Source organism: Manis pentadactyla, chromosome 3, assembly GCF_030020395.1.
Source record: "Manis pentadactyla isolate mManPen7 chromosome 3, mManPen7.hap1, whole genome shotgun sequence".
NCBI lineage: Eukaryota > Metazoa > Chordata > Mammalia > Pholidota > Manidae > Manis > Manis pentadactyla.
In genome coordinates, this window is record NC_080021.1 from 200,422,795 (window position 1) to 200,435,496 (window position 12,702).

The 12,702-nt window shown below is 34.6% G+C and overlaps 1 protein-coding gene across 5 annotated transcripts in view; it reads right to left on the reverse strand.

Annotated features, from left to right (window-relative positions):
- Positions 1 to 12,288, reverse strand: part of SHOC1 (shortage in chiasmata 1) — a 77,324-nt gene extending 65,036 nt beyond the window's left edge. For 3 of the 5 annotated variants that reach the window (XM_036915661.2, XM_057498925.1, XM_057498923.1), the window contains exons 1-5: positions 12,172 to 12,286; positions 11,522 to 11,568; positions 9,678 to 9,757; positions 7,240 to 7,360; positions 3,680 to 3,767 (exon numbers count right to left, since the gene is read on the reverse strand). In XM_036915661.2, the coding sequence (XP_036771556.2) occupies positions 3,680 to 3,767; positions 7,240 to 7,360; positions 9,678 to 9,722 (254 nt within the window). In that variant the 5' untranslated portion in view covers positions 9,723 to 9,757; positions 11,522 to 11,568; positions 12,172 to 12,286. Of the gene's footprint in view, positions 1 to 3,679; positions 3,768 to 7,239; positions 7,361 to 9,677; positions 9,758 to 11,521; positions 11,663 to 12,171 lie in introns of those variants that run through there. The other 2 variants (XM_057498924.1, XM_057498926.1) reach the window with 2 other exon arrangements.
- Between the last annotated feature and the right edge of the window lie 414 nt (positions 12,289 to 12,702).

The window sequence follows — 12,702 nt, forward strand, 5'->3', positions numbered from 1 at the left end:
GTTACTTAATGTGAGTCTTAGTTTCTTGTATACAATATTGAGATAGTAATATCCACTCAGCAAGTTGTTATTAGTTATGCAGTTAATAAAAATGTGTTCAATGTCCTGCATTCATTTGAATGCAGCAAGCCCCAGAGAAATAGATAATACTGTTATATGTTCTTCCTCTTGTTCTTTTGGCCATGTACTGTGTCCTGGAAGCCAGGAAGTTTATTACATGGTTCTCCCTGACCTTTTTGTATTTTTCCCTTGTCTCCAAAATTTAATAGCCTCAACCCCTCCATTAGCCTGTCCATCAAGTTATCTTCCTTTTTCTCAAAGTGTTATATTTATTCTAATATGTATTTATGTTTTAGGAATTTAACATGTCTTTTAAATATGCTGATGATTTTTTAAAATTAGAATATCTATTAATTTTGTTAGTACTCTTTCAAGCTGCACAGCTTTGATTACAGAAGCATATTTTCCTGTATGCCCTGTTATTTTTGGTGTACAATTTTAAAGAACATAAGTTTTTTAGGAACACATGGTAGAAAATTGCCATTATGTTAAAACTCATTTGCCAACAGATTAGTAAAAGATTTGAGGCCTTAGAATTAATATTAAGAAGTAAAAACATAGGAACAAGAAACAAAGAGAGGGAAAGCAAGATTTAGGAAATCTAGGTGCTAATGATCAGAATATTTATTCCATTAGGTATAGGTCATAAGTTCTATTAGGTAACAAACAGCAGTAGCTTTGGAATTAATTAAAATTAAATGTTAACATGGGAAATCTCTGTTCCTTCTGCTCAATTTTGCTGTGAACCAAAATCTGTTCTAAAAAAACTAAGTCCATTAAAAAATTAAATTTTACTGCATGAAATAAAAAGCAATTAATGTGGCTTAAACACACACAAAAAGTTTGTCAGAATTTCATGGCTAGTAAGGCAGTTCCACCATTTGTCAGGGACTGAGGCTCCTTTTGACTGCCAGATTTAGTACTTGTCAGTGAAGTCTAAAGTAGTTGCTATAGCCAGTCACCGCAGCTGTATTCCAGCATCAGGAAGGAGAAAAGTAAGAGTAAAACATGCTGCTTCCTTTTAAGGACATTCTCCAGAAACTGCTTACGTCTCTTTTGCTTATATCCTTCCACTGGGAAGAATTTAGTCATCTGGCTATGTCTGGCTACAGGGGGGCTGAGAAATGTAAATTTTATTCTAGGTGGTGACACTGATACCACCTTCCTTGCCATGGACTCTATCTTGGTACTGCAAAATGAATGGAAGGTCAGATATGATCGGTGTCCATTCCTCAGAGCCTTTCATTTCTGTTATACATGAATCTTTTGTTTGAGCCAAAGTAGCCTAATCATTGCCTTTATTGGGCACTTATTGAATATTTCTGCCTTATGCCTTCAGACACGCTGTTTCTCTTGCCTGGAATGCTTTTTCTTGTTAGTTTCTCCTTCAATGTCCAGCTCATGCTTAGTTTACTTTGTGAAGCTGATCTCTCCTGCATATAAATGCACAGCCCCACCAATCTAACTCATCAGGTGAAAACAGATCATAGAGATCATCTTGTATCTTGTTATTCAAAGTAGGTTCTTAGACCAGTAGCATCATCATACCTAGGATCATATGAAAAATGCAAAATCTCAGACAATTAGACTCTCCGTTTTTAATAAGATCCTCAGGTAGTTCATATGCACATAAAAGTTTGGGAAAGCACAGATCCATCATTATTATACTGATAAAGAAAGTGAGAGTCAGAGAGATAAAATGGTTTATCAAGAGTTAGCACTTGATATTTTAAATCAAGACTTGAAATCCATATCTTTTCATTCATAGTGAAGAGCTCTTTTCACTGCACCTTTCTGCTTCCTCACTGTGCAGCTTAGTCATGTGATAGACACTTTGCACTGCCTTTATGTTTTATGACAGACTTTATCATCTTATATTTTCATTTAGGCCTTACATTGTTAATTTTTTATATGTTTAGATTTTATCTTTCTAACCTGACTTTTAAATTCCCACATGACAAAATGGGAAATGCAAATCAAAACTACAATGAGAAAGCACCTCACATCTGTCAGAATGGCAGTATGAAAAGGACAAGAAATAACAAGTATTGGTGAGGCTGTAGAGAAAGCGGAACCTTCCTGCAATGTTGATGGGAATGTAAAATGGTGCAGTCATTATGGCAAACAGTATGGAGCGCCCTCAAAAAATAAAAAACAGAAATACTAAATGACCCAGTAGTTCCATTTCTGGGAATTTATCCAAAGAAAACAAAATCACTAACTTGAAAAGATACATGCACCCTTCTGTTTATTGCCACATTATTTACCACAGTCATGATATGGAAGCAACCTAAGTGTCTATCGATAGACAAGTAGATAAAGAAGATGTAGTACACACAAACATACACAAACACACACACACACACACTGGAATAAAACCCGGTCATAAAAATGAATGAAATCTTACCCTTTGGAAAAACATGGATAGGCCTAGTGGGTATTATGCTAAGTGAACTAAGTCAGAGAAAGACAAATGCCATATGATTTCACTTACATGAACAAAGAAAGACCAGAAATAGACTCATAAATATAGAGAACAAGCAGGTAGTTGCCATAGGAATGGGGGCAGGGTGATGGGCGAAATGGTGAAAAGGATAAAGAGGTACAAACTTCCAATTATAAAATAAATAAGTCATGGGGATGATGAGTATAACATAGAGAATATAGTCAATAATATCTATGTTAATTAATATCATATGGTGAACTTCATAATTTAAAAAATTGCTACATCACTATGTTGTACACCTGAAACTAATATCATATATCAATTTAAAAAATTCCCAGATGACAGAAATGGAATATTGGGCTTCTCTGTGTTTTGAGTCTGGAAACATTTGAATTGGTTATTTGTTTATTCTGAGGGCAACTAAGGAACACTTAAATTACTAAAACTTGAAATGTGAATAATTAACTCCTTCCTGAGTTTGATCAACACTTTGAATGAAATGAAGCAATACATTATTTACATATGCACTGAAATCTCCAGTTTATGTCTATGTTAACAAGGTAGAATGAGCTAGAAGTTCTTCCTCCTATTATGCTATGTGTTTCTACCTTTGTTACTGTACTTCCAAAATTGTATTATAATTAAATTATCTATAAATCTCTATTCCCTATTTTCTTGTGTTCCTTGAGAGTAGAGACTGGGTCCTATTTTGGTTTGTATCCTCTATCCAGCATACAGGATGGCATCCATTAAATATTTGATGAATGATTCAATTAAAATAATGTTTTGTCAAAGTATGTTAGAAAAATAGCCTTATATCTGCACTACTATTACAGGAAAAAAATTTCCTGATTTTAATATAAAGAATTTTCTATAGACAATTTTTACAAAAAATTTACTTATTGATTAAAAGCATAACATATTTGCTATATTTCTGTCTTTTGCAACCCAAACGCATAGAGAATAGTTAATATGTGATAAATGAGAGAAAGATAGAAAGCAGATGTAAATCAATTCTATTAACCGCTCTTTGTGGTTCAGGTTAGGGCTTTTTCCCCAAATAAAAGAATATCTGTGAGGATATAAAGCAAAGTATTTTCACTCTTGAGGTGTCTGGAGAACTAACTTTATCTTCTAGATGAAGAGGGAAAATTTGAGGTTAAGGACACATACTTCTCAAGGAACTCCTCCACAAGGAGACTTGCTTTCCATTGATCCAAAATTGAGGTGTCTTTCATTCCCCAAACTGAAACAGGTGAGACTAGAAAGGAGAATGGTAAACATTAGCATCTAGAATTTTCTTTTACACTTAATATAAGGAAGCTAAACATTCACCTTCCATGTTATGGTATTATCTTCATTTGTTTGCAAATGTAATTTTTTCCAGTTATACTGAATTGCAAATATTTAAATAATCATTCTCATTACTACAATCCTTCCACCAAAAATCTCTCAACTACAGACAGAAAAATATCACCTAAACATAATGTCCTCATTTTTATAGCCTCTTTTCTGCCTATATAGCATCACCCCAGATAGCTCAACAGCTCATGTTATTCCTCATAAAGCCTTTATTAACCATCCCAGCTCATGCTGATATATTCCCATGGAAGGGCCATAATATTGTGAGTTAACATGCACTCTGGCACTTAATCATATACAGTCATATTTAAAAACTTCATGTATCTAAAATTGACCTCTTGTTCCTTAAGGACAGGAAGCATGTCATATAGTAGTGTCTGAAGAAGCAACCTTGAGTGAAGAGTTAAAGATCTGTATCCTACCACCAATGTTACTTCTTACTACTTTTGTTACAGTTAAGAAATCTCTTAACATCTGAGTCTGTGCCTCACTGAAACAACATGAAAGTTTAGTGGTTAAGAGTATAGGTTCTGGAATCACCCTGCCTAGATTGTTTATTATGTTCTTATTAACTGTATGATCTTGGGTAAATCTCTTAACCTCTTTGTACCTCAGTTTCCTATCTACAAATTAGGAATAATAATGGTCTTTCTATAGTGTTGTTGTAAAGATTAAATGTGACAAGACATATAAATTACTTAGAACATTGCCTGACATACTGTAAATGCCCAGTAAAATCTGGGTATTATTTTTTTTTTAAAGAAGAAAAGAAAAAAAAGGGGGGGAGAAATGACATTTTTTTTCCTTCTGTACTTTTAGAGAAGCAATTTGATGTAAACTATACTTTATTTCCAACCTCACTGAGACCTTCAATCCATTGACCTTTTCATTTTTCTAATAGTCATCCTCCCTCATGTCCTCATGTCCTTTCTCATATAGTATAGGTTTCATGGCCACTCCCATAATCCCACCCTTACAAAGACTTGATTCCTTTGCCTCTCTTTCCTTTGTACTGACTTAAGAAAACCCCTGTTCTCAACTTTTTCTATATAGACTAGAACAGCTGAAAATTATTGGAAAAAAATTGCCCAGCCATGTTGAATGAACTCATTTCAAATTATGACCGTAAATTTCAAATGGGCATCCAACATTGACAGATGGTAATAGTACACCTTCCTAGTAAAACTGGCTTTCTCATTGTTTGAGACAACAGAAAATTGATATAAATGGAGAAGAACTGGCTCATTTTCTACCACCAATTCTACTATCTCATTGGCGTAAGTACCTACAAACCTTGCCTCCCATAGCAAGAGAAGAACTATCCTGGCTTATTATCTAATACCAACTCCTCCAATTGTGCTCTTGATACTATCTTTTTTTACTAAGCTAAACTTTTTCTTTGCTGAATCATAATTTTCTCTTTTTACCAAGATCATTTCCATTGACAAACATTTTACAGTCTCTATCACACATTTTTTAAAAATCACACATCTAAAAACAACAATAATGAAACTTTCTTTACCCCATGTCTCCTTCAGCTAGTGTCATTCCTCAAGAGTTGTCTATATTCATCATCTTACATCCCACTTTTCATTTCAATATTTTTTAATCCGGCTTTCATACCCAATATTCCAGTGAAATTACTCTTACCAAGGTCATCAATGATCTACATTTAGTCAGGCTAAGGTCCCTCACTAACCTCATTTACTTGACCTTTAGCAGTAACCAACGCTTTTGACTACTTCCTCTTTTTTGAGACACTTTCTTCTTTAAATTCTACAATAACACATTCATTTGGTTTTCATAGTTCACTTGTCTTCTTTGCTGGTTCCTCCTACTCTATCTGCCTTCTAACTGTCAGAGGATTCCAGGGTTCTGTCTGAGGCTCTCTGCTCTATATACTCATGCTCTGAGTGACTTTATTCAGTTCCGTGAGTTTATGTGCAACCTACATAATGATGACTCCAATTTGAAACTCCATCTGTGCTCAAGATTAATATAATCAATTGCCTTCTTGAAGCTTCCATTTAGATGTCTTTTGACTCCAGCCACAAACTGGCTCCCCCATGAGTCTTTCCCTATTTTAGGAGACAGGACTGCCATTCACCTGGTTGCTCAGGTCAGAAACATAAAAGAAATTCTTTCTTAACCCTCTCACTGTTGGCTCGACCTCTAAAGTAATCCCAATTTCAACCCCTTCTCGGATCTCCATTATTATAAGCCTAATCTAAGCCACCACCATCTTTTATGCAGAGTGTTGATTCTCCTTGTAGTCTAAATTCTGAACCACTACAATAGCTTCCTGATTGATTTTCCTGTCTCTACTCTTGCTTCCCAAAGCCTACTCCTTCCACTTTCCAGATAACCAGAATGATTTTTCCAAAGCATAAATCAGGTTATGCCACTCAATTTCTTAAAACTCTCCAATGACTTACCACATCAGCCATAATAAAAGCAAAGTCCATATGATGGCCAGCAGAGCCTTCTATCTTTCAGAAACGAACTGCCTATTATACAGATCTCCTCTTTTACACTGAAAGTCACAGTGGCCTAATTTTTTGTTCCTTACACACATCAAGTTTATTCCTGAGTCTGTAGCTTTGCATTTGCTTGAAAGATTTCTCATGTCTTTTTATGGTTTTTGCCTTCTCATCATTCGGCTCTCATTTCAAATGTCCACCTCTTCATAGAAGCCCTTCCCTAACAAGCATAGGAAATAGCACTTCCTACTCTTGAAGTTTCATAACACATTACACTACTATGTCTTCTTTATACATTTATCAATGCCACATATTAGTTTATATATTTAATGTTTTTACTACTGCATCCTTCTTACCAGTCTGGAAGCCCACTGAGGGCAGGGACTATTTTGATGTCACATGTAACTGTGTCCATAGCACCACAGTGCCTGGTACAAAATACATGATAAATTAATGCTGTTAACTAACTTGACTTGTCCATAGAGGCTATCTCTTTCTTAAGTCCATGACATGACAAAAGCAAAATATGATTTTGTACATATACATTTTAAAATAGTTATATAGTTGATATATCCTTACAACTTAGAGTAGCCCTCCTATAATTGAGCATGAGCTTATTATAATACAACAAATGTTTACAATGTCAGAATATTTTGACTTCATCATCTACATATCTTTCACTTATTCTATAATCTCTAGTGTAAGCTTTCCATTTCCTTAGTTTGTCACCTAAATTTCATTATAACAATATTAATTTATAACTTTCCTGAAATTCTGACTGAATAAATGAATTTTTATTTAATGAGAAAAGCACTGCATTTTCTTAGTAATTTACTGTGCTAAACCCTGAAATAATTTTAAAAATAGATTTTTGAGCAATAAAAGAAATACCTCTTGTCCATGGCCTTCTGAAGGTATCATCAGTAACTCCTGCATAATTTCCATCTTGATATAAACATGAAGGGATTCGAAGTAATAAAGCATCTCTGCAAAACTTCTTTTTAACTATGCTCTGTGTAAGAGAGATTATAAAATCTTTTAATGTATTCATCAAAGTTAACATATTGATTTCTCAACATTCAGAAAATATAAATTTTCTATTCTTTTAAATTCACATTGTTTTTATTTAAAGGTAATACATATTATAAAACATGAAATAGCACAGAACCATATAACTGAAAAAGTCAAGGTCCCTAGTAATATCAGTAATAGCTTATTCGTGCTCTACAGACTTTTTTTCCTAGATTAGGCAAAAATGTGTGTTTGTGTGTGTGAGTCTTGGCTTTTGACAAAAACCAAGAACACAGCATTTATATACCATTTAGCAAGGTGTTTTATTTTCACTTAAGAATATAATATGGCTTAACTTTTGTTTTCTGTCTTTATATTATTTCACATGTGACAACTAGCAAATATGTTCTAATTTTTAAAAAACCTAATAAATAAAACTGTTTCTTGAAAAGAACATTAAATCAGTTAACTTATAAATCACAGTTCTCTATAATTTGGTTCTATCTTTACTTTGCATCTTTAGCTCCCATTACTCTCAAGTACTAACTGTTGTCTTTAAATAGACTAATCTCCTCACTACCCTTCTTGACATTTAGTGGCTACTGCCTCATCAACAATGTGGTCTACACTGTGCCTCTTGAAAAATGTCCTCCTACATTCTCTTCATCTTTTTTTACATTCTACATTTTACATTCATTCACAAAACACTATTCATCTTTCAAGGCCCATTTTAAGCAATATCTCCTCTATGAAGTCTTTCCTCAGTGACTCTGAACCTCACACAAAATTAATTATTCTATATATTTGGACAAATGATAGTTTCTTTTATTGTTTCCCAAGACTTTTTGTTTGCTGAAGGTATTATAACATATTAAATAAAGGGGTCCTCATTATCCAAGAACAAAAGGTACAAAGAAAAAAAATCAGTTAATTTATAAAAATATTAAATGAAGACCAAATGTTCATAGTAAAAAGGAAAAAACAAGCTTGGTTGGTGTTTTACCTAAAAAAATGAAATAAATTTATAAAACCTAAATTGTATATGTAACAAAATTTTGTTTATAATAGCTTATAATTGTTTCTGTCATAATTTTCCCACACTTATATGACTACATGCATGATATTAGTCATTGCTTCACCTTTGATCATAAAGAAGATATTTTTAGAAAATATTTGAGGATTTAATCAAATTTTCTCATGGCATTGCTCTTTTGATATTCAAACCATTCTCTTCCTTTCATCTGTTAACTGATATGATCTTGCCAGATCTCCATTTGGTAAAGGTTTACTTGTTATTTGAGTGATTCTTCAACACTGTTTTCATGAATTTACAAAATCCTGCATTTTTTGTCATTGATGATCATTGTACTTGTACTTTATCATAGGATAGTGGTACACCATCAAGAAACTAAGATACCATAGGCAAGGATAAAAGTTTGAGGATGATTCAGTACAGACTAATTTTGCAAGTGGACAATATATTCATACATATATTTGTGTAACAGTGACTTCTGATTCCCTGCCATGTATATGTTATAATGACACATTTGCCTCACTCTGTTATAAGGGAATAATGAAGCCTGAAGATACCTATATGTCTTTCTTATTTCCTATAAAATGTAGCGCAGTGTTTGTTACAATGGAGTAATTTTTTTTTCCCTGGCAGATGGGGTACTGGTTGAAAATTATAAAGAAAACCAAAATTTAACTTGTCAATTAAGATAATAAAAACAATGAATATGACAACTACTACAATTATTTTCTCAACAATATGCCCAGCTTCAATCTCAGCTTTGTACAAGTTATTAACTTTTCAGTTATTACATCAGTTTTCTAACCTGTAAAACCTATGTATTAATATCTACCTTATGGAATAGTTATGATAATCAAATCACATAACTGATCAAAAGAGTAAATGATCAAATGACATAATCCATCAAAGGAGCAAAGTATCTGGCTCATAGTAGGTAGTCAATATGAGTTGTTACTGTTATTTTAAGATAACTGGGATTGCTTTTTCCACTCTTTTCAAGAAAGATCACTCAAAATTGTTCATAAGAGCGCCTACACTTGCCATGAGTTTCCTTTTCTTTTCTGATGACAGCTTCTACTTTAAGTTAAACTGTCAATAACTTCCTCCCAAAAGTTGTATTTTTAAGGTATATTAAAGTGGGAAGCAATTTTCAATGAATCTCAAAGTAATTAGACTAAGGATTAATCTAAGGACGACCGTAAAATTATCATAATCATATAATGAATGCAGACAACTTTTTATATCATAATTCTTAGTAAACAGGTATGATCCAGTAACACTCTACCTCATATAAATAGTCTATTGCACAATATTTGAATGGTGAAAACATATTTTCTTTCTTTAAATCAGTACAAATTTTGACACCTGAAAATACAAAAATTAAAATTAAATGTTAGTAATGTAACAAAGCCAGGAGCAAAAAACCATTCTTAATCACAAAACTTTGGTTCATTTATTAAAATAAAGACTCTGAATGGTAAAAAATTAACTATAAAAACATTTATTACCATGATTTAAATCTAATAGGAAAATAATATGTTGATATAAAATTGTCCATTTTTCATATTGCTTACTACATTCAACATATAGTTAGTGGATGAAATATATTCCAGGTCATGATTTTGTTGCAAAAAAGGGTGGAATTCACAAGATTGGTAGGGTGGTTTTCTCCAGATAACCATATTTCTTAAGTGGTCCTAAGAAATCAAATAATCAAAGGCAAAACTGTGCTGAAGCAGAGGAATAGGATTTGGGAAATTTCACTCTCTTCTTAGAAAAGAAAAAGCCTAAAGTTAGAATTCCCTAATACCTAGCTCATTTGGAATAAAGCCCCTATGTCATATTATTTCTAGGTCAATAGGTCATTAGTAAATCAACAAATTTCATCTAATAAAGCAGTAAGTAAAATTTAGAATGCTGTATGAGTCAAGATGGTTCTCATTTACGTGAGAACCAGAGAAATTAATTACAGTTTAGAAAAGTTACTCTAGGAAAGAGTCCAGTTTATCAGATAGTTCTTCACATTTTGATACGTCATTTAAAATGTTTTGAGGAATTCAGGTGCAAGTTAGAAGTTTTCATATAGTAGTTTATCAGTAGGTTTTTAATTAATGAAATACACATTTTAATCCAAGTGGTCTTGCTTTAGTTTCATTATCATTTTTAATTTGTTTGAGGTTTATCTATTTTCTTTTCTGTGGTAAATGTACCGCACCTGAAGACCTAAAGATCTCATCTACATTAACTGGCTATGAATCTACTCCTATTTTCAGTTATCAAGTGAATATTCTTAACTATTCAACTACTGGATTAAAAAAACTAAGAGCAAACGTCATAACTCAGAACACAATTATTTTGGCCAATGAACTAGAAGACATTTTGAATATTACAATAAGCTTTCCAATGAAAACAAACCCAGTAAGCTATCTGAATTATTTTTAATGTTGTTAGATTCTGTGGTATCAACAAATGTGGGGACTACATCACATCGGCGCCCTCTTTCACTCTTACTTAAACAATGCAAAAATAGTGTTTTCTTAGGGGTGATTACTAGTCATTACACTTCCATATACTGTATCATTGGTCTTCAAAGCAAATATTGATTCTGGAATTTCCATTTCTCAATACTGCACTTTCAGAAAAAAGTTGTCTCGAATTGTGCCTCATTTTAGTAGTCATTTCAAAAAGTTAAAAACTAACTCTACCTAGTTTTATCCACTCAGTTTATTTTGAACACTTACCTTAAATTTTCCTTTCTTGTGAAGCCGATTATTCTTATCAGCTTCAGATTCTTCACTCTCAACTATCTTAATAAGTACTGTTGTACTGAAGTTAGTCATTTAAATTCATGCTAAATATATAGTACTTAAATAAGATACCATGTATCATATACATTCATAGAATTTCTCCTGTCAGCTTTGTTTCATTGCATTACAGATACGTGAATCCATCTTATAAAAGTGGATGGGAAAAAGAAAAAAAAAAAAGTGGATGGCTAGGAAAAGAGATAAACTGGCCTTATTTCTAAAATCAAAGACAAGGGGGAATATAAGCAAAATCATGGTTAGAGAGGTGTTTTAAAATAATCAACTTTGAAATTGTAGCAATTCCTGAAATATTTTCTCTTACCTGTTTCTAAAGATTCTATTTCTCCCGTGCTACCTCTTGACAGGTATCTGCTGGGCCAAATGGAAATGCATACACTTAATTACGCCAGACTCGTATGCACGGGCCGGAGAAGTAAGGTTTCTCAAGACTCCGCCCAGTTTTACTAAGGTATAATTTATAAATAAAAATTGCATATACTTAAGGTGTACATTTATGCAAGGTAGTATTATTGCCAAGATTATTTAGGACCATGCACAGCGGGGTGTACATCTTCAGGTTAGCTTCCCATCTCCTCCCACCAGCCTAAGGCATCGAGATTTCTCTTTCCTCACTCCCTTGCTTAAAACCACATTTTAACCATGTAAAATCACGGAGGGGTTGAGGTTCCTATATTTTCTTATACTGTTTAACCTATACAACTTGTCGTTAGCAGTTTGACTTTCCATTGGTCTTTCTGTGCCCTTCAACCCTCTATTCTCTTCCAACGAGGTGAGGAGGCCGCTGGTTCTGGGGTCTGTCCCTCACAGGGCCAGATCAGCCGGGACTCACAAATGTGTTTTCCAGAGACTTCAGAGCTGCTGTACTCTAGCCCTTTCCTGAACTGTTTGTTCTTCCCTTCAGCTCTAGAACACTTTCCCTCTCGCCTCTCTCCAGCCCCTCAGGCCTTTTACCGGAGGTGAAATTGCCTTCTACGGCTCTTCTCAGGAGAAAATTCCCGCGCACTGGACGTGTGACCTCTGGTCCTGGGCTCCGCACTGCCATTGGCCAGTCAGGCCGGGCCCCGCCCCATCCTGCCCCTCTGTCTCCCGGCCCTTCCCGCTGCTGCTGTTGGGCACATCCTGCGGAGGCCGGGCGTCTGAGGGCCGCAGCGGGACAGGCCAGCCCCGGGGTTCTCGCGGGCGAGCGAGACCTTCGCCACACAGGGTGGAGGGTGACAGTAAAGAAGGTGGCAGGAAGCCAGAGGAGCCTGTATGTAAGGTAGGGGAGACCGGACAAAGGAGTCGGACTTGTTTGGTAGTGGCAGCCCCATTGTCATTAGCTAATCCCTGCCAAACGCTTCAGGGCCAGAGGCAGGAAGGGCAGAAGCATTCCAGAGGTAAAACGGAGAGGATTTAGCAACCAGATTCAGGGAAAGAGGAAAGCAGAAGGGAGGAGGCACATATGACTCGGGTGTCTGGCTATGGGCTGGCCATACCTTGATG